At 41.9% G+C, this 26,403-nt stretch overlaps 1 protein-coding gene and 1 long non-coding RNA gene across 17 annotated transcripts in view; one reads left to right on the top strand and one right to left on the bottom strand.

The window, feature by feature from the left end:
• The window catches only part of CACNA1C (calcium voltage-gated channel subunit alpha1 C), a 550,248-nt gene that overhangs the window by 25,086 nt on the left and 498,759 nt on the right, over positions 1 to 26,403 (bottom strand). For all 16 annotated transcript variants that reach the window (XM_060279995.1, XM_035127322.2, XM_035127323.2 and 13 more), the window contains 8 exons: positions 24,575 to 24,607; positions 20,291 to 20,419; positions 16,881 to 16,946; positions 9,698 to 9,789; positions 8,947 to 9,115; positions 8,318 to 8,445; positions 5,789 to 5,885; positions 846 to 948 (listed from right to left, as the gene is read on the bottom strand). In XM_060279995.1, the coding sequence (XP_060135978.1) occupies positions 846 to 948; positions 5,789 to 5,885; positions 8,318 to 8,445; positions 8,947 to 9,115; positions 9,698 to 9,789; positions 16,881 to 16,946; positions 20,291 to 20,419; positions 24,575 to 24,607 (817 nt within the window). The remainder of the gene's footprint in view (positions 1 to 845; positions 949 to 5,788; positions 5,886 to 8,317; positions 8,446 to 8,946; positions 9,116 to 9,697; positions 9,790 to 16,880; positions 16,947 to 20,290; positions 20,420 to 24,574; positions 24,608 to 26,403) is intronic.
• Positions 1 to 26,403, top strand: part of LOC118090939 (uncharacterized) — a 123,505-nt gene that overhangs the window by 37,689 nt on the left and 59,413 nt on the right. The gene's annotated exons all lie outside the window — the stretch shown is intronic.

Below are 26,403 nucleotides of genomic sequence, written 5' to 3'. Positions count from 1 at the left end.
CAGACAGTCAATAGCCCTGGTTAACTCCACATTCCAGCGGGCCACCAGGGAATCAGCTGAAAGGCTATCAACATGGGATAAAGCATCCCCTACCACTCTCTGGAAACCATTTGGATCCATTAGGTGGTGGGGGCAGACCATCCGAATCAGTCCCACCACCCTGCAGAGGGGAAGCAGGCTCTAAGGCAAGCCTGGGTGGCGCAGGGTGCCAGGCCGCCGGGCCGCCAGGGGGGTGCCGCGCGGCTGTGCCTGCTGCAGCGGTGCGCTGCGCCCGCCAGAGAGGCGCAATGAGAAACTGGGCAGGGGGGCGCCGGAGCGATCATCGCACCACGGCGCCAGGGTACCCGATATGCTTAAGACGGCCCTGAGGGGAAGGGTCGCAGAGAAGTCCAGTTGCACCAGGAAGTGATCTGACCATGGCACTTCTTTAGTTTCGCTTTTATTTAGGTAGTGTCAGATCCCCAGCATCCATAGAGGTGAACACCAGGTCCAAGGTATGTCCGCGGCTATGAGTTGGGCCAGAAAAGTCATATATCTCTCCCAGCCACAAAAGAGTGGTGTTATGATAAGGTAATTTTGTACATGACTGCACACCTGCCTAAACTCTAAAGAATTAATTATTTTTTTATTATGAATTAAAATATAAGTCAATATAGGTGTAAAAACCATACCTTAAAAATGTGACTAAGCTGCTTACCCCAGTCACTTGATGTCTGTCCAAATATACAGTAAATGGCACCTTGGTTTGTATTCGTCTTTAGTCCTGACTCACTCCAGACTGCTGCTGTCCATGGCCCAGCCTTGATAGTTTCCCACACAATCATACTGCACCTTAAGGGTCTTACCTTCTGTTTTGATCCTCAGTGCTGTTCTGACCAGTGCAAATAAAGTTGCATTAAACATGACAGTCCCATCACTATTTAGCGGCATATTCATGGACACAAGGCGCTATGAGGATTGAAAAAATAGAGAAAATATTATGCTGAATGAACCATATTCATTCACATGCTTTTCTTTCATCAGATTCAAGATTAACTCAAATACTGCTATACCCCTCATCCCCAGGTTCTTTCTTTTTTGACTTTTGAATCTTCCTGGACAAACTTGGTATATTGCATCCAAAAGTGACCATTTCCAGACGTTTTCATGGAAAATGTTGCATTGTTGTCCAGCTACCAACAAACTAAATCAGAAGTTCTCAAACTTTCTATTCCAGGGTTCATGTGAGAGGGCTGTAAATTACTGAGGCTTACCAGTCACTAAAAGATGGGGGAGGCAGAGTTTGGCAAGGGAGACATGTCTCTGTTAATTCTTCTCAGCCTCTTGGCAGCTTTCAGTACCATCAGCCATGGTATTCTTCTGGTAAAAAGGGCCCCTGACCATCAGGTCCAGTCGGGTTGCGGCGCTCATCTCGCTCTATAGGCCGAGGGAGCCGGCGTTTGTCCGCAGACAGCTTTCGGGTCATGTGGCCAGCATGACAAAGCTGCTTCTGGTGAACCAGAGCAGCGCACGGAAACGCCGTTTACCTTCCCGCCGGAGCGGTCCCTATTTATCTACTTGCACTTTGATGTGCTTTCGAACTGCTAGGTGGGCAGGAGCTGGGACCGGGCAATGGGAGCTCACCCCGTTGCAGGGATTCGAACCGCCGACCTTCTGATCAGCAAGTCATAGACTCTGTGGTTTAACCCACAGCGCCACCTGGGTCCTTCTGGAGCGACTGTCCAAACTGGGGGAGGGGTGTATGGCACTGCTTTGCAGTGGTTCCAGTCCTACCTGAGTGGTCGTTCCCAGAGGGTGTTGCTTGGAAAATGCTTTTCAGCCCTGTGGAACCTTCAATGTGGGGTTCCACAGGGCTCAATCCTAACCCCCATGTTTAACATCACATGAAGCCACTGCGTGGGGTTATGCAGAGGTTTGGGGTAGGTTGTCAGCAGTATGCTGATGACACTCAGCTCTATTTCTCCTTTGCATCTGCAGGTGAGGCAGTGGAAGTGCTGGACCAGTGTCTTGCCTCAGTAATGGACTGGATGAGAGCCAACAAACTGAAACTCAATCCATTTAAGACTGGGGCACTGTTAGTGGGTGGTTCCCTAGACCAGATGGGTGGGAGGTCGCCTGCTCTTGATGGGTTACACTTCCTCTGAAGGAGCAGGTTCATAGCTTGGAGGTACTCATGGATCTTTTGCTACTGCTCGAGGCTCAGGTGGGCTCAGTGGCCCAGAGTGCCTTTCATAAGCTTTGACTAGTGGCCCAGCTATGCCCCTATCTGGACAGGGAAAGCCTAACTACTGTTGTCTATGCTCTGGTAACCTCAAGGTTAGATTACTGCAATGTGTTATATGTAGGGCTGCCTCTGAAGATGGTTTGGAAACTTCAGCTAGTGCAGAATTCAGCGGCCAGGTTGCTCACCAGAGCAAGACGGTTTGTTCATATTACACCGATCATGGTCCGACTGCGCTGGCTACCAGTTAGTTTTTGGGCCCAATTCAAAGTGCTGGTTTTGTCCTATAAAGCCTTAAACGGCTCAGGGCGGCAATACCTCAAGGACTGCCTCTTTCCATATGAACCTACCTGGACCCTAAGAACATCTTCTGAGGCCCTTCTTCGTGTGCCTCTTACTCGAGAGGTCCAGAGGGTGGCAACACGAGAACGGGCCTTTTCTGCAGTGGCTCCCTGTCTGCGGAATGCTCTCCCCAGGGAAGTTTGCCTGGCACCTTCATTATACACCTTTAGGTGCCAGGCAAAAACGTTTCTTTTTAACTAGGCCTTTGGTTGATTTGATTGACATCCTATGCTCTTTTAAAATGTGGGTTTTTTGGGGGGGGAGTTATTTGGTTTTTATTTTGATTATATATTTATACAGTGGTATCTCTGGTTACAAACTTAATTCGTTCCAGAGGTCTGTTCTTAACCTGAAACCGTTCTTAACCTGAGGTACCACTTTAGCTAATGGGGCCTCCCACCGCCACACTATTTCTGTTCTCATCCTGGGGCAAAGTTCTTAACCCAAGGTACTACTTCTGGGTTAGCGGAGTCTGTAACCTGAAGTGTTTGTAACCCAAGGTGTTTGTAACCCGAGGTACCACTGTATTTTGATTTTGTTCTGTGAACTGGGTATAAGGTGGTATATTTTAAAAATAAAATAAATACCGACATCATTTTCTATGGCTATCTAATCATGCTTTGGAAATTGCTATATTCTTTGCCACGGTGATTTCCTTAAGAACACAAGAAGAGCCCATCTAGTTCAATATTGTATTGGTCACAGTGGCCAATCAGGTTCCTGTAGGATGCATGAAAGCAGAATCTGAGCGCAACAGCATTTCCCCCACTTCTAATTCCCAGCAACTAGTATACAGAGATATACTGCTTCTATTTCATCTTCCATGAATTTGTCTAATCTGCTTTTAAAGCCATCCAAATTAGTGGCTGTCACTGTCACTTCCGGGGGTGAAATCCAAAGTTTAACTATGAGCTGCATGTGGAAGTATTTTCTTTTGTTTGTCCTTCCAACATTCAGCTTCATTAGATGGCATATTATAATAGAGAAATAAAAACTTCTCCTTATCCATTTTCTCGACACCATACATAATCTTCTACATTTCTATCATGTATCCTTACCATTTTTCTAAATGAAAAAGCCCCAAATGTTGTAATCTTTCCTTTTATGGGAGTTGCTCCAATCCCTTGATAATTTTAATTTCCCTTTTGTGTATCTTTTCCAGCTCTAGTTCATATTTCCTTAAGCTAGGTAGAGACACTGGCTCCGGAGTACCCCAAGTTGCAGTCTTACACTGTACTCTAACCACTATATGACACTCAGCATGAGTGTGAAAGAGATACATGTAGAGGCAAGAAAATGTAGCAGCCACACAAGGTGCTTTTCTTTTTCCTCAGTTAGTTCATCTGTTGTTTTGCCTCCCTCTTTTTTGTTTTTTCTCTTCCTTTGCTCACACTTCACTCTCCCCTCTGTCTATTGTTAGATTTCTTTCTTTCCTTTCCTCCCCTCCAAACTTACACGCTGCAGTCACCTCTCTCATCTTTTTCTCTGGCAAATTCTCAGACCCACATGGGCCTGTGCAGAAACATGCAGGCAGCTGCTGATGCTGACAGTAGTCCAGCCAAAAAGTCCAGCCAGGAGATGGCTGCAGCACTGGGGCCTACCTAAAATTGGGCTCAGGGTTTGGGATTTGTTTATTTACTACATTTATTTGCAATCTGAAAAACATGATATCAAAGGAAAGGGGTTGGAGGAGGAAAAAGTTAAAGGTTGGTGTCCTTTATATTTCTGAAGGAGTGCCTCCTCCCGTATTAAGTTCATCAGAGGAAGCCTTCTCTGTGTACTACCTTTAGGAGAAATACACTGTACTGTCATACCTCATGATACGTCCGCTTCATGATACGTCTTTTCAGGTCACGGATGCGCTGAACCTGAAAGTCCTATAACGGGTTACTTCCAGGTTCGGTGAGTCCGTAACCTGCGTGCATGTGCAGTAGCACTAAATTGCGCTTTGCACATGAGTAGAAGCATCGCATTGCGTCACGCATGTGCGCAGATGCAGCACTTCATGATACGTGTTTTCATGTTGCGAACGGGCCTCCGGAATGGATCCTGTTCACAACATGAGGTGCCACTGTATATGTTCAAAACCAGGGGTCCCCAAACTTACCTGGCTTTGGGCTAGTGCCCGCCGCACAGATTGCGCAGCGGGCCAGAGAGCGGGGGAGCATGCGGGAGTGCACGCTCATACACATGCACACATGCTATTTCCGGTGTACTTCCAGGTCGCAAAGTCACCGGAAATAGCTTGTGTGTGTGTGCGCACAGGCCTCTGACCCGGAAGTGCATCGGAAATGATGTATGTGCATGCGCACAAGCTATTTCAGGTGCTTTTCTGACCCAGAAGTGAGCAGCCATGCCGTGCTCTGCCGGTAAGAGCGGGCGGCGGGTTCGTCGTGGGCCGGATAAAAGAGGCCTTCGGGCCGTATCCGGCCCCCTGGCCTTAGTCTGGGGACCCCTGTTCAAAACAGTGCCTTCTCTGTATTGGAACCCCCATTCTAGAATGCTTCCCCAAGGAAGGCATTTTAAATTGCTGTGGATTTTGATTTTTTATATATACTGCCCAGATACACATTTTTGGGCAAAGGTGTGTTATACCATATTGGCCTGAATATATGCTGTACCCAAATATAAGCCGCTCCATTCCTCGCTGCTCCTGGCTGCATACGGGGGTGGGGAGCCATGCTCTCTCCCTTCCTGGCCTTGGGGGAGAGGATGGGGCATGTGCCGCTTTGCAGTGGCTGCATACCGTAAGGTTGCGAATATAAGCCGCATATGTAACTTTTCATGGTCGGAATTTGGGGGGAAAGTGAGGCTTATATTCAGGCCAATACGATATATATATATAATTCATTCTTAAAGCAAATTGTCATCAGTTTACATTCCCTCCCCATAGTAGGTAGGTCTGATCAGAACACAGCAGCTAAGGGAGATGTTGACATTAAATTGGAGAGGCAATATTATCCAGGTTTTGCCATATCCTAAACACCAGTTGCTACAAGAGCCATAGAATGCTTAGATGTCTGCATCTAGTGAGAGATCTCAAACAAACAGGGCTTTTTTTCATCCAGAACTCAGTTCCAGCACCTCTCAGATGAGTGCCATTACCATTATAAGAGAAGAAGAGAGGTGAGTTCTGGCACCTCTTTTTCTAGAAAAATAGCACTGGAAACAAAGATTAGATTCTGTTAATGTGATCTCCTTGGTAAAAAGAAAGAAGTGTCATACCTTGCAAGCTACCCGGTGAGGACAGAGTTTCCCAAAACCCAGTGGAGGCTGTATCCGACGGAGCAGTGTCACTACATCTAGGTGTTTGATACGTCCCCTATAGGAGAAAGTGCAAAAGGGACTTGTCACTTAGGAATACAGGGCCAGATTTAACTAACTCATTGTGCTAGTGGGAACCAGTGCAAGGACTCCTGTAGTGCAGTGGGGCTTTTCTCCTCTCCTTGCCCCTGCACCTTCCCCACATCTCCTCTAAGAGAGTTGAGAGAACCCCCCAAATAGCATGCAGGGGAAGGATTGGGGAAATTGTTGTGTCTGGCAGTCAGAAATGCATGTGCAGATGGAACAATCATCATAACATGACACTGAATTCCACCCACACTATGAAGTTATCTGAGTCAGTTCCCTACTACTGGTTTTTTATTAACCCAGACAATTTTTTAAAAAGTATCTCAAATATGCTGTGCATTCTGTGTTGGGAATGAAATACTAAATCTGAGAATTGTTCATCTTGAGTTTTGAGAAGTTCATATTAAAGAATTGGGATCTCAGGCTCTCTGGCCTATTGCTTTGCCTTCCTGGATCACCTTATATTTTCAGGATATTTTCCAACTGTTTCTATATGTGTATAGCAAATTCTGTTGTTATTTTTATTATGGAGCTACCAAGCTGTAACAATTGAATTCCATGCTGTGTCTGTTGCACAGGAAGCATATATAGGCTTTGATTTACTGTATTTTATGCTGATTTTATGTTGTATTATAATTGTTTTAAATTTGTTGTTAGCCACCCTGAGCCCGGGTTTTTGAACCGGGAAGGGTGGGGTATAAATAAAAAAATATTTATTTATTTATTTATTTATTTATTTATTATTGTTGTTGTTGATGATGATTTAGGGCCTACACCTTATGAAGTTAGTTTTAACAAAAACCAGGGCATTGCAACTAACTTTTGCTTTTAAGTTGCAATGATGCAAAATACATCAATAATATGGGTTTTTATTGAATTGGTAGGATCTTACAACAAAACATACTTAAATCATTTATCTCTTAATTCATAAAAACCAATTATTTGTGCATCTGCCTCTTTCTAAGGCTATAGCAGTGTAGTATACTCCCTCTGACTTTCTAAGGGACTTTATCCCATGATGTAGCAGCATGCACTATGACACTGAAAATAAACCTGCTTTCCTAGTCTAGTGAAACTAGGACTATAAATTTACTCCTGAAAAACTCACTTTCTCTAATTCAATAAAAGCCTCGACGGTGAGGGGTGGGCAATGTTGTGCCTTCCAAGTGTTGGTGATTCCAAGTGTTGGTGATTCCAACTCACATCAGCCCAGCCAGTAAGGCCAGTGGTCAGAGATGATGGGAGTTGGAGTTCAGCAACATCTGGAAGGCACCACATTGGCTACCCCTGCTCTACAGAATACCCTTTATAAAGGAATAATGTATTTCAGGTTCTAAACACTTTTAGTAAGAAAAACAAAAGAGAAGTTAACCAACACTAGAATGCAACTGTGCAAATATATGCAATTATGAGTACAAGATTTCCATCTGCATTGTATTCTTAAATAATCTGGCTATGTTTTGCTTATGCACTGTAAAAAGTAAAGGTAAAGGACCCCTGGACGGTTAAGTCCAGTCAAAGGCAACTATGGGGTTGCGGCACTCATCTCGCTTTCAGGCCAAGGGAGCCGGCGTTTGTCCACAGACAGCTTTCCGGGTCATGTGGCCAGCATGACTAAATCGCTTCTGGCACTACGGGACACTGTGATGGAAACCAGAGCGCATAGAAACGCCATTTACCTTCTCGCCACAGTGGTACCTATTTAGCTACTTGCATTAGCATGCTTTTAAACTGCTAGGTTGGCAGGAGCTAGGACAGAGCAATGGGAGCTCACCCCGTCGCAGAGATTCGAACCGCCAACCTTCCAATCAGCAAGCCAAAGAGGCTCAGTGGTTTAGACCACAGCACCACCCGCATATGCACTGTAAAAGTAGTTCTGATCAGGTATACCTTCCTTATAACTGCTTTGTGGTGTTGGATATAGAGGTTGACACTTTGGTCCAGATCTTTTGGTTTTTGAGTCCCCATGGTCCTAAATTCAGCTAAAAATAGTGGTCTTTTGTAAAAACCTTTTTTACATTCTCAAAACAAAACTTTTTTTACATTCTCAAAACAAAAGGATGTTATTCAGCTACAGTTTCTGCTCTCTAGAGCATTCTCCAAAATTACTTATGCTGCATTCTGGTCAACAATTTGTTTTAAGTAAACAACTCTGTCTCTCCTACCTGCAATACGGAGGATAATAATACAACTCATTTTTCTGAGTTATTATAAGAATGGCAATTAGATAATGCATGTGAAGCACTTCCAACACTTTAAAATGCTTTACAAAAGTGTTGTTGTTGTTACTTTTAGCTATGCCACAGTTGTGGTTTTAGAATAGTAAATTCAGTGGTGAATAGATAGAATTTAGGGCAACTATTCTCCTAAAAAATGTATCTTGAACATGGTCCTGGGACTTACTTGGCTTCAGGATCATATTCAGCCCAGATCCGTTTAAACTCATCCAGATGATGAGGACCCAGAATAGACCAATCTCGTGTTAAGTAATCAAAATTATCCATGATAACAGCTACAAAAAGGTTAATGATCTGCAAGGAAGATCAGAAACAACAGTAATAGTCAGCAATAGTCAGTATTCCATGCTAGAACATCCACAATTGAAGTTCCTTTCCATGCAGTATTTGAGTTTTTGAAGAAGAAAACTCTGTAAAACATTTAACTGAAAAGGAACCTAGACTTCATTGCTTTGTTTTGAAAAGGAACAGGTAGTAGGTGATGGAAAAGGCACCACAAGCTTGATCGAGTTTAAGGCAGCATCCTATGTATATAATCTATTATACAGTTAAAAACCAGAATACTCTATTTAATATAACAAATACTAGTATGGATAAAATAAAGTAAAATAAAGTGGCAAGTAAGCAAAATTAAAGACCAAGTAATTTAAAAGAGAGATAAATGGTCTATGTAGACCCAGTAGGTAAGAATGACTGACATATTTTGTAGTCTGTCACTCAAAATTTTGCATCCTATGTTTCCAAGTTAAGTGCATGTTAATCACCAACACTCATAAGATGCTGACATATACTTACTAGGAAGGCACACAGCATGTAGAAACTGATGAAATAAAAGATAGCAAAGCTGCTCCCACAGGAATGTTCACCTTCAGTAGAGTTGTTTGTTTCCAAGGATTCAGGGTCACACTTCTTATCTGGGAGGCATGCCAGCATGATTTCCTGCCAAGCTTCGCCAGTAGCACATCTATTGAAAAGGGGTTGATGGGATGAAGGTAATTCATCATTACCACTGAATAATCTAGAGCAGAGCTTTCCAAACTTTTCATGTTGGTGACACACTTTTTTAGACATGCATCATTTTGTGACACAATAATTCAGTTCCTAACCCCTTTCCAGCCCCGGGAGGAGCGCAGGGAATATTCATGTGACACACCTACACACTGCAGACCACACACTAACATGTCACAACACACAGTTTGGAAAGCTCTGATCTAGAGATTAAAAGCTCAGCTAGTCATGTCATGTCTGCTCCATCACCTAACTATCCTGCAGCACAGTGTAACTCATGGTTCAAAAGCAGCCACAATGTTAGCAATATTGGACTGTCAACCTATTCTTCAGTTAGCTAGTCATGGCAAAAAACTTTGAGCAGATGCATTTTAGGAGATTTTGGAAGTATCAGATCTTAACAATTATTGGATATTTATTGTTGGGCAGGGTATCAAATTGATTGGATCACATACCAAGTGTAAGGTGGCTTCTCTTAGACACAGTGACCAACTTCTCCATGTTATAGTTGAACCAAGGAAAAAAGTGTGAGACCCACCTGAAAAGCAGTAGTACTGCCTGGGGGAAGGTCTGAAAGTTGTTGTTCCGGTTTATGTCTGTGGTATCATTCAGGGCAATTTTACCAAACACCTAGCAGAAAAAGGAGCTTGTAAGATTATTCTTCATGCTAGCTATCACGTTAATATTCTTATTTATTTTAAATAAATAAATAAAATATAGTTGCACCCTCCACATTTCAGATACTCAAACTCATTTGTTTCACATCTTTCCCCAGCAGTGTTAGAAACCAAGATATGAAAGTTAGGAGCTAAATGGCACCTTAAACCTAGGTTATGGACCCAACGCCAGAATGTCTAGGCAAGCTTTTTTTAATAACAAGAATACAAAGCTGAAAATGAATGAAATACAGCTAAAATATTATGTTCATTTTTCACATGGTCATTCATTCCCCTGCCCACCTTCCTAATATTCTTAAGAGGGTCTCTTCTCCAGTCTTCAGAGAGTGGTTGGAAGTGGGGAGGCAGAAAAAGTTTCTTCTTTCCTTCCACTCCATAGTTTTAATCTGAAATCTTAGGTGCAGTACTGTGGCCAGAGCTCAGAAACTGCTCGCGCTCATGAAATCCCCTGTCACAAAATGTGCCTAGAACAATGGGAGTTTCGAACACTGTTCCCCAGTAATGTGTAGATATTTGACTGAACTCTATTTTTCCTTTTCTGTAACTGAATTTAATCTTTGAACTTTAAGGCCAACTCTAAAATTATTTAGAATTTTGTTAAAGTCTAATCTGTTCTAAAGCTTCTGTAGTCCTTCAGTTTTTCTTTATCCTTATAACTCAATGTGTGTTTTCTCTCAATTTACAAATGACATTAATAAAAATGTTTTTTTTAAATAAGTACAGGGGATTACAGTGGTTTAGTTACAAAATTTGAGCACCAGATTACACATCGTGTATGTAAAATCACAGGGTTATTCTGTCGGCCACATCACACACAATCCTTGGAGAGGAATCCCTTCCCTTCCTTTGACAGCTATAAGTACTTTACCTTCAGTATATCAGTGAAGAATATGCCATGCAAAGATGAATTATCCACATTTAAATTTAAAGAACACTTTTCTATTATTTAAGAACCAGTACAGAAATAATTAATTCTGTGACATGTGCATGAACCCAGCACTTTAGTTCAGTATCATGCTACCATTCATAGTAGGGTTACCATCTTGCAATTCCCTGTGTCTTGTGAGATATATTTTCCTTGTTGTTTTCATGTGCAAGTGCTGCAGAATCTGGTTGATTTCTGCACATGTGTTGGTTCTAGAAAATCCTGTTGGTAGGCTTAAAGGTAAAGGGACCCCTGACCATTAAGTCCAGTTGCAGACGTCTCTGGGGTTGTGGTGCTCATCTCACTTTACCGGCCGAGGGAGCCGGCGTTTGACCGCAGACAGTTTCTGGGTCATGTGGCGAACCAGAGCAGCACACGGAAACATGGTTTACCTTCCCGCCGGAGCGGTACCTATTTATCTACTTGCACTTTGACGTGCTTTCAAACTGCTAGGTCGGCAGGAGCTGGGACCAAACAACGGGAGCTCACCCCGTCGCGGAAATCTGAACCGCCGACCTGATCGGCAAGCCCAAGTGTGACAAATTGACGCAGTTTTGAAATGTTTATTCCTACCTGGTGGGCAAAGAGTTAATCCACCTCCAGCCTGACTGACATAGAATTCTGATGGGAGCGGGACTGTTCCCAGTTTAAAAGAAGGGAGTGTCGGTTTGGTCAGTTAGGGAGAGGGAGGAGGGTGTGGTGTGATGTGAAGAAAGTGGAGAGGTCAGGAGAGTGTGAATTTAGAGAAGGTTTAGGAAAGCCTGAAGTTAAATGTTTGACAGAGTTATTGTACAACCGAAACAAAGTGGATAAACACATGAAACGTTAAAGAAACACTTATGCTTTTAAGACAATAAAATTTCATCTCTGTTTTGCCAAGAAGGTTAGTCTTTATTGTTCCAGCGGGGTATCAGGACTCACAGCCGTGGTGGCTCAAGGGAGGGCAAAACTCACCTCAGGCAGAGAGGCGGCAGTTTGTGTCCTGGAGTTACACGGAGGAGGCTTAGTAGGATAAACCTGGGGTGCCACGAAGTTGCCAGAGTGGAAAGGGCAAGCTTTTACAGTGGGGAATCAAACTGAGAGAGACCCTTTACTGTAGGCAAGAGGTTATTCTGTTTAACAGCCTAGAGTTCCTTAAGATACCAGGCCACGTAAGCTGGAAGACACTCTTTACTAAGAAACCCACAAGTAAAAAGGGGTTTGTGTTAAGGTGGCAGGAGAAGAGGGTGGGTGGTTTCACCTCTAGGGTCCTGTACCGCATTTTTGTAGTAGAGAGTGGGACACTTCGTCACACCAAGGCTCAGTGGTTTAGACCACAGCGCGACCTGTGTGTGTTGGTTCTAGAAAATCCTGCTGGTAGGCTTAGGTGCTGCCATATCCTTCAGAGCATCATGCTTTTTAAAGAGAAAGAAGTAGAGAAATGTTCTAAAAAATTCAGCATGAGAGGAGGAAAATTGCTTTTAAAATGAAGTTATTCTAAGTTAAGTACCAGTAGTTGCCTTAAGAGTGCTCTGAAATTCTCTAGGCTCAGACTCCCCCAGGCTCAGACTCACTATTTTAGTAATGACAGTTGCAGCTGTTCTGAGGGGGTGTTAGGAGTTACCGTTGCAGGAGGACAAATTAAATACTCTGAGGCAGGCCATATTTTTCATCTCAGGAAAGAAGAGTATGAGGCAATGTTTCCATGAGAGATTTCATTTGTTCTTTTAAGCTCTTCATATAACAGACTAAATGAGGGGCAATTGTTAGGCTAAAATCAGCATTTCATCTTACTCATTAGCAAAGTACAGTATGTAGAAGTGATTGCAATGCAGAAGACGACAGAAAAGAAGATTCCTCCTCTAAGCACACTTGTTGAACCTTCAGCTGGGCAGCGTCATCCATCATAATCAATTTGTGTTTTTCCACTTGGTCACATAAGTTGGTGAAGCTTAAGCATTGTGATGCTTACTGTACTGGTAGTAGCAGAAGAGACAGCTAAGATAGATTCTTTCTTTCCTTAAATAGGAAAGTCTCATGTCACTGTCAGTTCTGGTGCATCCAAACTGATGACTCAATAGTAATGTCTCAAGGGCATTTTTTTAAAAAAGGGAAATCTTGCATCAAGTGGATTCAAGCAACTCTCACTAGTCTTTTTCACTGCAAGAGATTTGGCAAAACCCCTCATGCCCATCAAGAGTTGAGAAGCTGAGGAAATGGGACTTGAGGAGGATATAATTGTTGTCTTCCAAAGCAACTACTCTATTCCCAACTAAAAAATGGAAAGCGAAATACTGGTGGACAACAAAAGAGGTTTAAAGACACCCTCAAGGCAAATCTAAACAAATGTAGTATATGCACTGATAACTAGGAAACACTGGCCTGTGAGCGCTCCAACTGGAGAACAGCCTTTACCAAAGGTGTCATGGACTTTGAAGAAGCACGAACTCAGGGCGAAAAGGAGAAAGGAGCTAAGAGGAAGGCACATTTGACAAACCTTCACTGTGATCAACTCCTGTCCGGAAACCTACGTCCCCACTGTGGAAGGACGTGTGGATCCAGAAGTGGCCTCCACAGTCACATACAGACTCATTGTTAAGACCGTGTTCGTGGAAGACAATCTTACTCGGCTACGAGTAATCGCCAAAGAGAAGAGACATAATAAAAAATACTTAGCACCTAATATTTATTAATTATTTATTAAAATGTGAATGTGAGCTAAAATTGCCTGAACCTTTTCTATTTATTTCTTCATTATGGCAAATACAAAATATAGACTAATGCAAGAACTTTGTTTGTGACAAAGATAAACATTTTAATATTTCCTTTTGCAGAAATATTGGTTTTGAAATATAAGACCAATTAGATTGTTAAACTCTTGAATGAGGCAAAGTGTCTAACATTCATCTGGGATAATTAAATATTGTGTACAAATTAGGTGCATTTCTGCTTTGTCATAGATTAAAAGGAAGCTCTGTGGGTTCTGTCTCTATTACATTAGCAACCATATTATATCATGACCAAGACAGGAGCAGGTTTAATCTGCATGGAGGAAGATGGGTTGCGATAAGCAATGCTGTTAGGAGAGTTGCAAACCCAGGGGTAGTTTAGCCCCCACCTCAGTTCTGCCCCTGAGTACACACTTTTTATTCCCCCCCCATGTAAGTGAATGGCTGCTATCCATGCATATGGGGGGAAAGAAGACATTGTGTTTGACAGACAATGGTGTGATTCCAACATTTTCTGGTCCAGTACACTTTGTGGATTGGGCTCTCCACCCCCACTGGAAAAGAAGGCACACATATGTATAAAGTTTGCCTTGTGTGTATTTTTGTTTCATACACAATTTTGTGCCCTCTTTTGTGGGTGGGGTGGAAGGCCCAATAATAAATCAGGAGCTACCCACAAGTTGTAGGGTGTCTGACTGACAGAATGCTGTCAGACGAAGCTTTTCCTATAATTGTAACCTATTGAATTTCTACCTGCTACACAGCTGTTGGGAGTCATGGGTGGCATGCTCTTCCCCAATGCCAGCCCCAAATTATGACACGAACTGAAGTTCCACGAGTTGTAAACCAATTGTTTCAATGTAGCTCTTTCATCAATTGATTTTAGACTGGCAGTGCAAAACCAGATGGTGACTGGTGATAGCTAAATGCTACAGCATCTGCTCTTACATGCAGAAGCAGAGGCATACCTAGGGGTTGGCAAAAGCAGCCTCTCCTGAGGGTGCAAAAATCACCTATCAGGTGTTGGATTCTTCCTGCGACACCTGGAGCGCCCCCCTCCACCACCTGTTTTGCCCGCAGAAGGAATCCTCTGAGATCTCCAGAAGGAAAAGCTGCAGCTGCTGTTGCAGGAGGGAGCGGAAAGGGGTCCTTGGAGCGGCTTCCAGGCAGAGAGCAATATCCACCCACAAGGAGGCATGTTCCTCCTGTCCAAGCAATCTCACCTGCTTCTCAGATTCTTTTCTGGGTGGGTCGTCAATACAGCTCCTAGCCAAGGGCACAAGGGACCTAGGTATGTCTATGTTCAAACGGTCCCAGGTTCTCTCCCCAGCATCTCCAGGTAGGGCTGGGAAGGTCTCCTTCCTGAAACCTTACAGAGTTTGCTGCCAGTGAATGTAGGCAATACTGAGCTATGTGGCCCAATAGTCTGACTTGGTGTAAGGCAGACTCCTATGTTCTTATGATATTTCATATAAGGATGGTGGTCAAAAGAGATGTAAGATTTACTGTAACTAAGATTCATATGCCAATGTTTAGATAAATTCTAGATTAAACTGCTAAAAAGCAGGTACTATATTCTAAGAGCATTTGGTGTGGTTTTTTATCTGTACTTCGAAGCAACTGTAGCAATCTTCTCAACACGGGTCAAAGTCATCCTTTTACAGGGGTTTTGAGCAGAAAGCATTTGATTCTTTGATGTGAATATATCCATTTAAGTATTTATACTAGCTGGGAAAGCAATTAATCTTCTCTAATGTTGCCCCACCCATGGTGAACAACCTCTGTAAATATATATATATATATATATATATATATATATATATATATATATATACACATGTAAATATATATATATATATATATGTAAATGTAAATGTAAATTGGGCATGTGTGTTCGGCTCCAATGTTCAACGAAACAGCCTTGACCGATTGCATTCAAATTTTGACGCAAAGTCAAATGTGACTACGAGAGCAAGCCCATAGCATTTTCAAAGACAGATGTCACATCTGTGCAACGTAAAACCCCAAAAACCCGTGTTCAAAACCTCCCCACTCAGACGAAAGTCATGCTGGGAAATAGAACGGCGAAACAGCGTCTCCATTGGCTGCAGAAAATTGGTGACATGATTAAATTCCACGGCAACCAACTGAAAACAGGCCTTTTGCAGCAACAAGGCCCAGCATTGCCCAGCCAACTGAATAGGCCACAGCATTACCCAGCCGGGAGAACTGACTAGGCCACACCATTGCCCAGCCAGGAGAGCTGACTAGGCCGCACTATTCCCCAGCCGGGAGAACTGACTAGGCCGCAGGCCACAATCAACTGAATATGGGCCTTTTACAGGGCTGTGCCTTTGGGTAGGATAAATGTGTTGGGGCGGGGTAGGGGGATTTTACAGAACACGCGTGAGTAGGGGAGTCTGGGTTGAGACAGGGCAAAATTTTACAGAACACACGTATTGGGGGGAATGATTGTGTGCAAAATGAAGGGGGACTCTGAAGGTGAGGGGACTCTGAAGGGAGACTCTGAAGGTCCATTTAACATAAAAAGGTCCATTTAACACAAAAAGCCACAGCAATGTGTGGCAGGGCCAGCTAGTTAATAAATAAAATGAAGAAAGCAGCAGGGGCTTGCTCCTCACTCCTTGACCGTACATTTCCAGACCCCTAAACCAGCGTTTCTCAACCGCTGTTCCGCGGCACACTAGTGTGCCGCGAGACGCTGGCTGGTGTGCCGCGACGTGCGGTGACGAGAAGGGCAATTTGCATTGTCACGTGCCTGGCGGCCGCCAATAGCCTACAATGACCTGCCGGAAAGGAAGCCGGCCGGGTCACGACGCGGGGCGAGCGCAGCTCTCAACAGCCACCACCACGGGAGGGTGGTTTTAGACAAACTTAAAGAAGCTGGCTGGATGAGCTCAACCTGAAACTTGCTGAGCAAAGGATTGTGCTGGCAGAGAAATCAGCGGCTTGTGAAGCCTTAATACAGGAGATTGCAACCAACACAGCAATTGGCAAGTGTTTCTTACAGTCATAATTATATAGTCAATATAGGGCGGCACAGAGTTATTTTTTTTAACTTTTTAAATGGTGGTGTGCCTCGTGATTTTTTTCATGGAACAAGTGTGCCTTGGCCCAAAAAAGGTTGAGAAACACTGCCCTAAACAGCTTCAAAATGAACCAGGATGCCCCTTCTCCATTGTCTCTACCAAATAGTTTGAACTGACATAAAAAATATGAACATTAAAGTTCTATTGGCACATCTATTTCAAGATACAGCTTTTCATGCTACTCTATTTTTGTGCACTTTGTCAAAATCATCGGGTCAATCAAATCATTTTCCTACAAGTGTTTGTTGACTTCCATATATACTTTTGTATGTGAAAACAATAATTTTAGGAAATCACCTACCTGCATCCCGATCACAGCATAGATAAAAAACAGCATCACTATTAAAAGAGCCACATAAGGAAGAGCCTGGAAAAAAACCCAAACCAAAATAGATCATGGTGTGCCACTTAATAAGACAGTTTGACTTGTTTCAGCAAGCCCCTATATGTTATTACAACAGCCTGAAGGGATGATACAGAAGGCAAAAGTGGCTTTGCCTATTCAGTGTGCAGCAAAGCACATGAAAATGCATTTATACTTGCTGTTTCCCTCACATGTTGTCACATTCAAAATGGAAATTCATACACCCCTTTGAGACCCACCATGTTGAAATGGTTAGAATATTGGACTAGGATTGGGGAAACAAGTTCAAATTGTTGCCCAGCCATGGCGTTCACTGGATAACCTTGGGTCTCATATCTCTCATACTAGCTTACCTGCCAAGATTGTTGTTAGGACAGAGTTTCACTGCTGAATAAGTCTCTGCCTTAGGTGTGCCTAGTTGGTTATTGTTTTTAAATTTATCTGAGGTTATTTTCCATGTGGTTTTCAACAATTTTTATTTGTTTGAATGGAATTTTGTATATCACCTTGAGATATGTGTGTGGAAGACAAATAATAATAACAATAAATGTGTGTGTTGAGGGGAAGTGACCATGTACAGTACCTTAACGTCTTTGGAGGAATGGCAGGCTATAAATGTAAGCAACAGCAGCAGCAATAGTCGTCTATCCCATCCCTGAAGCTGTACAAGTGGCAAGTCGTATATGGCAGGAAGTGGAAACATGGATGCACTTGTGCATCTACTTTTTAAATGCATGTACAGTATTATGCAAAGTCATTCAAAGAACAAACAATGAATTGTTGCAACGTGTCTGTTTTGCCACTAGGTGCCTCTACTGATCCATCCTTGATTTCGCCTAATCTTTGACTAAACTTGCTATCAACACACAGAACCATAATTATATTGTCAATAACTCTTGCACAGCACATTCATTATTCTGAAATTATTATTAATGTTTGTGTCAGAAAAAATGTGTGAAGTGGGTCTTGCTTTCAATAGACAATATCTGTAGAACTACTGCAGTTGAACATAAGCAAACATTGGCTAATGCGCAGTATTTGCTTTTATCTCAGCTATAGTAAATACATTACCATCATCTCAATGTAGGCAGGTGTATATCTTGTGGCTATTTTTTTTTAAGTTACATTTTTTTCTGTGCAATAACCAATATACTACAACATCTATCATCATAAACTACTCTTCCCTACTTTAAAATAAAGTAATTCTGCCACTGCTTTTATAAGCTTCATAAGTAATTTAATTCCAAGTATTGTTTCCTGTTTGTTAGTGGAAGTTGGGGTGAAATGTTTTTAAATTATTCTATGGAGAAATATTGTGATAAAGCATTTTTGAAACAAGGTCATTCATTACTTTTTATGTAATTATGAGGAAAAATAGGGTGTCTTAATTCATCTAATAAGTAATGACTTTGGGTTTCAATGAATATTGTTGTTCTTATATTTAGTAACTATTTAGCACTATCAACACGTATGTTCCTATGCAGAGAGGAATTTTGTTAGACTTTGTGGACATCTTTTGGAAACATTGGAAAATATTGCTGAAATCACAATGACAATGGACTTTACAGTATTCCTTTTGGGGATCTATTTGCGGTGTACGTTTTGTAAATTTCCATTTTCTGTCATTTATTGGCTCCAAAAAATTAACAGTCTTATGTTTGTCTGAATAACCTCTAAGCACGCAATTCTTGCTTTCATTGACAACTGACTTTCTACTTGTTTATGATACTGTCCATATGTGTAAATTATAAAGGATCATGGAAGACAGAACTAAGAACCAAACAGTGACTCAGTGAGAGGCACAGCGTTAATAAAGCTGTGAAGGGAATGAGAGATGGAGCAATTTGTTGTGCTGAGAAACAGGACTGATATTGACAGACTACAGAAGGACAGAGCTATGTCCTTTGTTTGGGACCTGTTTTTAAAGTTCTGTCAGGAAACTCCTTGGCTGTAAACTAGCTGATAATAATTTTTTAAAATCCATTTTTTAAAAATGGTGCTTGTTGACACCCATGGGTTATATCTGAAAGGTAGCCCCTCTAAGAGAAGGAAAACTGATCCTAAACCGCCACTGCCTTGAGGCTATATTCATTTGTGAGAAAGGCTTTGGGAGTAAACGCTGGTGAAAAATCCATACCTGAGGCTTGAGGGACATCTTTGGGGGAAGAAAAGGCTAAGAAGTAAACCCTACAGATAAATCCAGAGTGGATCCACTAAGATGGTTGGATGGAGTCTTGCACACTTCCTTCTAGCAGCTCCTGCGGCCAAGCTGATGCCAAATGTACTGCTCTGCTTTCCTTTGGATCACATCAGCGAGGCTGAGAGCGGGGGACTTATAATCTGGGCAGCCCAGGACCTCTATATACACTGCACAGGCCTGTGCACTGGGGTGGTCATTTTGGTGCGGCTAACACAGCAAAAACAATGCAGGAGGCAGCAGTTACAAGTTGCTGGTCTCTGCAGCCACAGCAGGCACTGTGATTCTCCAATGGTTTAACTTCACCCTCGGAGGCACACTCCCTTGTCTCTCGAGACAGACGGATGCCAACAACAAATTGTGTGAGCTCACATTGTCTTGTGTCCATTGCCATGGATTTAGTACTGGTGTCTGTTATTAAGATACATCAGCTTATGCCCAAAGCATGAGTAGGAGTTGGAGCTGTTGCCATTACTGGACAAAACCAAATTTCTGGTTGTGACCATAAATCATCAGTGCAAAAAGATAGTGCTTGCTCACAGGCTGACCTGATGGGACAAAGTATAACACCGTACTTTTAATATAAAATTAAAAAAATACAAACTAGGGCTGTGAACTACCTTGGGAAAATATGATTATATCACTCATTTTGCCTTAGCATGTTTATCAGAGGAGGATCCAACAATCCCAATTCAATGACCAGTATTAACTTAAAACTCAGCATTGAGGGAAGAAGCACACGAAGGTCTTGTGGCACCTAGCCGCTAATAATTATATTATGCCATAATAAATGTGTTAACTTTAAAGATGTGACAAGACTTGGGTGTTTTTCTTGCAACACACTAACATGGTTACCCCTCTGGAAACTGCACTAAGGGGAGTTTATGAAACATAAAAATAAGCTAGTTTACTAAACAATTCCACACCTCCACATGGATTACAGATCTGGGTTTAGATTTTGAAATCCTTTACCTCATCATATCCACCCTAATGCCTCATCACATCCACCCTAATGCTGGGAGACCTGTGACTGGAAAAACTATCCATTCAGGGATCATTGCTGATCTATATAAAAATGTGCAATGTAGCGGTGGCAAACACATGAGTATTGTCCCAAGGCAAAGCCACAGAAGAAGAAATAAAGAATTACCTGGAAGGACTTGATGAAGGTCCATAGCAGTGTGCGGATGCCCTCGCCTCGGCTCAAGAGCTTCACCAGACGCATCACGCGGAAGAGTCGGAAAAAGGTGATTGAGATGCGAGAGTTTTCCTCTGCGTTCTGGAACCCATTGGCACAGAGGGCAGTAGTTACAACAGAAGATGAGGAACACAGACCCTGGGCCACAGAAAATGCTACTTCACAGGAAGAGCTCACTGCACTGTTCCCCTGCCTTATAGACCTCTAATCTTTTATTAGTCTCAGAAGTTCAGACAGATGAATGCAGATATATAATCTGTCTTCTAGGACCAAATTGTTAGGCTATTTTTTTTCTTCCTCATTCCTCAACAGTTCCCCATGGTTCTTCAGTGGCATTATCCAAAATCTCACAAACATATCCCAATTTTAACACTAAATATTTTTCAAGGGCCTTGCTGGTAGTGTAAGGCACAGTTTCTGCTATTCCTTTGGTTGAGAAATCATAACCTGTGAGAGAAGAAAGCTTTTTGTTTTTCATTTGTATGGACTGAGAAACTGCCCCATATGTAATTTGGTCAACAGGTGTAACTGGCAAGACCTCCATTTTGCTCACAACTTCCTGCTGCTTGGTCATGGTGACAAGCAGGAGGAGTTGGAAACAAAAGTACTTCATGCATCAGGCAATAAGTATTACTCCGCACAGGAGGACACTACAAAAACTGTCTCCTAATGCCCTGCTTGCTGTTCAGACTGCTCCAGTCTGCTACTTTGGTGATCTAGCTTGAATATATAACCAACCTGCCTTATGGTGCATGCCCTGTGGGTCCGCTGAGCACTGATGTTCAACCTGTGTTAAATTTTCTCACTGTTTTAAATGGGTGCATACACAGCCATGGCCTTTGCTCCTCACAAGTGTTCTGTTCCACTTGGCCAGAAGAAAGAAAAATGGCTATCTGAAGACCACCTGGTCTTCTGGGAACATTCTTTGGCCAGCATACAGAGGTGCCCCTTCAGGTTTCTGCAAGGACTTTTTCATGCTCACTGAAGGATATTTATGAAGCTTGGAGCTGAGCATGCAGTTAAAAGAAACCTAATTGCTACAGCCCAGCCGGCACAACATCTGCAGAACAATGTGCTTTATTTTGCTTCGTGATAGACCTCATGGAAGAAGTAGTAGGAGAAAGCAGCCCACCAAAAATAGCAAGATGCAGACAGTGCTAAATTGAGATGAGGGGCTTAATGGTCAATTCTGATGAGATTTATATTCCCTGAAGAAATACTCATGAGAGGAGATGCACAAATTATACTGGAAAGCAATATAATATCCACATGTGTTTTCCCATGAATTTTCTCCTCTGTAGGAAAAATGTTAACTTTAAAGATGCCAAGGTTTACTGAAACTTTCTCCAAAATATACTTAATTCATGTTATTTGAGGAACAAAAGCAATTCCAAAGTTTTCTTCTGAATGGGGAATCCCTTTCAAAGAGGCCTGCACTGCATAAACCAAGCTAAGCTAGAATGATTTCTTCAGGATCTGACAATTTTCCCACTTGATTTTTTTTTAAAAAATAGCTTTGTACTACATGCTCAGTTCTCACTGTTCTCGGTTATATTTCTCATGACCCCTAGGTATTTCCCATAGCCTGTGCCTTGCTCTGATAAGGCAATTATTTGGCCTGACTGCCACTGTTTAACAGTCCCTAGAGTTTAAATTAGATTCCCCCCTAACTGGCCTTTTATGTTCTCACAGCTCCTGCCTTGTCCCTCAGTATTCACCTCCCCCATCCAATTCCCCAAGGGGAATGTGACCAGCTTGAACATTCCTTGTTCAAGACTCCCTGCCAGGCAGACTGCTGCTGGGTGTGGTGGGAAATGAAGCTCCCATGCCATGCTAAGTAGAACAACAAAGGGTTGTTTCCTCTAGTGCCCCAAGAAACTCTTCTGCTTTTCTACTAGATGTGCTGTGGAAGCACTGCCTGGTGCTGTAGGAGGAAATAACATTTTACCTTCTGAGTACATATTGTGCCCCCTTTCTCTTCCATTGCTGCAGAGCGAAGAATTTGATGCCAAATAATGAAGAAGTGCATAACCAGGAAACAGTGCAGATCACCCCCCCAAAACACACACACCCCAATCTGATCTTACCACTGTGTATACCAGGAGAGAACAGACCCCTTTGATTTCCTGTTAAGAGCTCAAAATTAGCACTTTTGGTGTGTGTGTGTGTGTGTGTGTGTGTGTGTGTGTGTGTGTGTACACCCACACCCAAGACATAGAACAAAGTTCTCTCTTTGAATAATTTAGTTTACATAAAATACATGCAACCTTTTCTATTAAAATAAGGTATTGTTAAGATGCTATAACCATAATCCATCTTTTACTGTCAAGTCCATTTGGCCTTTATTTTTTTCTAAAGTGCATTTGTTTTAAGTAGGCTTGTGGCCTGCATAACAGTAGTTAGTTTTGACTCTTTCTAGAGTTGATTCTGCATGAAAACACTTCTGTTACAGCCAGTGCGCAAGGGGAATATTTGTTGTTCAAGGGCAGACAATTCAGCTGAGATTCCAAGGGGGTGCCCTAAACAACACTATTGGCTTGTTTTGCTCAGCATATCCTGCTTGTAGAATTAAGAAAATAGAGGCTAAGGGGAAAGACTCTGTATTTGTGGAGTAAACCCAATGAGCATTATGAAATTTGGACTGAGAGAAGGAAGGAATTCCATTATTTCTTAAGAGTTACTAAACCCTTCGCCAAAGTCCCATTATTCCCAACTTCACCAAGAAGTGGGGAAATTTATGCCAATGTAAGGTTACTGAACTCAATGAAATTATGATGCATAGCTACAATTTTAAGATTGGAACAATGGTGTATTGCATTATATGGAATACAATAGAGCTCTTGTGTTGTTGCATTTACATAATTGCCACCACTGACAGACATGCAAGAGTCACATTATTTTATCTTATCTCTTCTCACTGTAGCAGCCTCCAGTTAATACTCATCTCAGTCCATCAATAAGGAAACCTCAGCATTATTATGCACTAAAGTGTAATGTGTGATTAATATTTCTGCCTGCAATCAAAGAAAATATACATATTTCTTGGTAGGCCCACAGAGATGTTGCAAGTGAGGAGCTAGAGGGTTGTTGCTGAATGACTTCAAGCCTGGATAGGTTAGATGCTTGAAGAGTGTTGTCAGGCACTCAGGACTGGACTCGGGAGCAAATGCACAGTGCCTTTCTCTTTGTCACACCTTATTCTATTTGTGCTATTTGTCCATTGCAGGGGTTCCCAACAAAATTTTCTCGAGGACCCCTCATCGAGCCCCATTAATTCCTAATCCTAAAATTAAAAAGTGAGAGCCAAATTAAGAGTCTTTTTATATTTTATATTTATACATTTTTTACAGTTACAACAGAGTACTCCATCAGTATACAGTTAGTTTTAATTTTCAGTTCTTAATGAGATGAGTTAAATCTGTCCTTTGAGTCCATTATTTCTGAAATATTAGGTTTGTTTACAAACACTACTGTTTTGCAAAGAGGCAGCGCGCGCCAGGGAGGAGGGAGGGGAATGGAGAAGACAGGGTACCTGCACAGTAGCGCACAAATGAAGCCGACGCGCGCAAAGCATCTTGGGGAGGTGAGCGTTAGTAGAATGTGCGTGCTGCCTCTTTGCAAAACAGTAGTGTTTGTAAAGCGCCACCTAATGGCATACAGCAGAACTACTGCCTCTATCTAATTCTAGTTTTGCGCTAGACTCTGCTCATGCAGGAAGCGGCCAAAACAAAAAATCTGTTATCATACGAAATATATTTAATATATTTTTAATTCTAATAGCATCTTGCGGACCCCTCTGGCGGACCACTGGTCCATTGTATGGGTAATTTTCACACACAAAAATAACAATGTGGACCTTGTTCATAGTTTCAATTCATTTTGCAAGTCAATCCCATTGCATCAAGGAGCTCATGACTTAACAAACAGAAAATCTGAAAAAGATTCTAATTCTCTCTTGGTAATTATTCATTAGAAGGTAGGACAACAGTTAACTTGACTGAAGGAAAGCTCAAGGATGCCCAATAAATACACATCATGTGCAGCATAATCAACAGCTCATGTGAACACCAGACTCAACAAACAGAAACACAACATGGTGGCTTCATGCAGAGATAACTAGGCTAAGCTTTGAGACAGAAACCTAGATGGTCAGGGTAGAGAAAATAGGGAGTATTGGGAGATTAATAAGTGTGTCACAGAAGCAGCTGGGGGGGGCAGGGTTCTGTTACATCTTACCATAGAGGAAGAGCATTGGGTATGTTCAGCTGGCTTTAAAGAAAGGCAGACAGAGATAAACTGTAATAAGTCTCCAGCGAAGAGGCCTAATAGGCTATGTCTTGGATAACACAGGAATAACAGAACACCAGAGCAATGGAGGAGAGTAATGGGGGGCGGGGATAGGACGGCACAATAGAGAGGCTATGCTGATTTTCTATAATGTAATGTATTAAATTCAACCTGGGTGAAGGAAATTATGCTCCCCCCACCGCCAGTGCAACAAAATGCACATTCATACCAAATGTATGGAGGGTATGAATCTGCATCAGTTGGCTTATAGACCAATAGAAAAAAAAAGTTGCAATCTACTGAGAAGAGGTCTGGTAGCTTCAGACTGCAAGTCTGGAACTACTTACTTGGAATAGTTCAGGAATATACTACTCTAGAATAAGTGCCACCATTTTTCTCCTCAGTATCCCACAGCTAGGATTGCAACTTTTAAAATTGTTCTTTACTACTGAGTTCATATTGAGTACTGGTATTTCCAGTATTGTACTAAAAAGAGTTGGTATACATTTAAACAGACTTTTAGGGAAATAGTTATACAGTATAACGATTTAAGGAACAATGGAACTGTCTTAAACAGACAGGCCAGTGACAAGCCCAAAGTTAGAGTTGCTTTCTGCTCTGTCTTTTAGGCACCCCCCATGGCCTCAGCTAGGTCTTTTCCAGACTAGTGTTTATTAAACATTTAATTTGAAATGCCAGGAATGGAACCTGAAGTTCTATACATGCTGTTGAGTCTGGTTCTGCTTCAGAAACACGGAGACCGAAATTTAACCAGATGCTTTTATAAGTCTGGCTGTACCGTGAGTCAATCCTTTGCATGCTTTAACCAAATGCTAAAATTGAAAGTAGACATTTATATATAGCAGCTGTTTTCTGCTGATGGAATGCTAATCCATTGCAGATACAGGGTATACAGGGTGGTAAAAAAACAAATTAATTTTATCATACTACTTCCGGACCAGATCTCCATCAGCTCAATACTGGCTATTGACATTAACCAAGTAGTGAATTGCAGGGAAGCCACAAATGACATTTATGGCATCTGGTTTGGGGCTGATATGATCCATGTTTCAGCCACACTTGCAAAAGCACTATTCTGAATCCACTTTCCCTCAATAGTATATGCCATGCAAGTGCATTGGCTCTTGTGTTACTGCTGACTACATTCTGGAACTCTCATAGGCTGTTCATGCTATAAGGAAAACTCAGAGACTATTTCACATGTTTGCATTGTGTACTATTTTAAACAGACATTGCACTTATGCTTAAAGCATACACCATAAATGTAAATTATTTGTACTTTTTTGAAAAGGGGAGGGGATGTGCTGAACCTTGAAAAAATTACCTCAATTAGTGAAAGGTATCTGTTTCTTGGTTTCTGCTTCTAGCAGCTTGTGATTTCAGCAAACGTTTAAGATTATTAAAATATTGTTATAACACACTTTTTCATATCTTTTCTCTTTCTAATATGTATGTCCTTTGACCAATATTGCTAATATTTTATTTAACTTTATTTTTCAGAACTTCATAGCATTTATTGTATGTGTGTATATTCTGAATTTCAGTATTTTCTTCTAGTTTCTAAAATTAAACAGGATGATGTACAGTAATACACTTTAGCAATACCATGCATAACTACGTAAATTCAGAATACAATATATATGCCAGTCAGAAGTCTCTGGGAAATTCACAAGCAAGACATGGTGGTTGTAGCCATTCCTGCTGTTTGCCTCTAGCATCTGGTAGTAAAAAGTATATTGCCTCTGAAATTATCATTG

Source organism: Zootoca vivipara, chromosome 10 (assembly GCF_963506605.1).
Source record: "Zootoca vivipara chromosome 10, rZooViv1.1, whole genome shotgun sequence".
Classification (NCBI taxonomy): Eukaryota; Metazoa; Chordata; class Lepidosauria; order Squamata; family Lacertidae; genus Zootoca; species Zootoca vivipara.
Note: the sequence above shows the minus strand (reverse complement) of the source record. Positions and strands in the feature narration are given on the sequence as shown.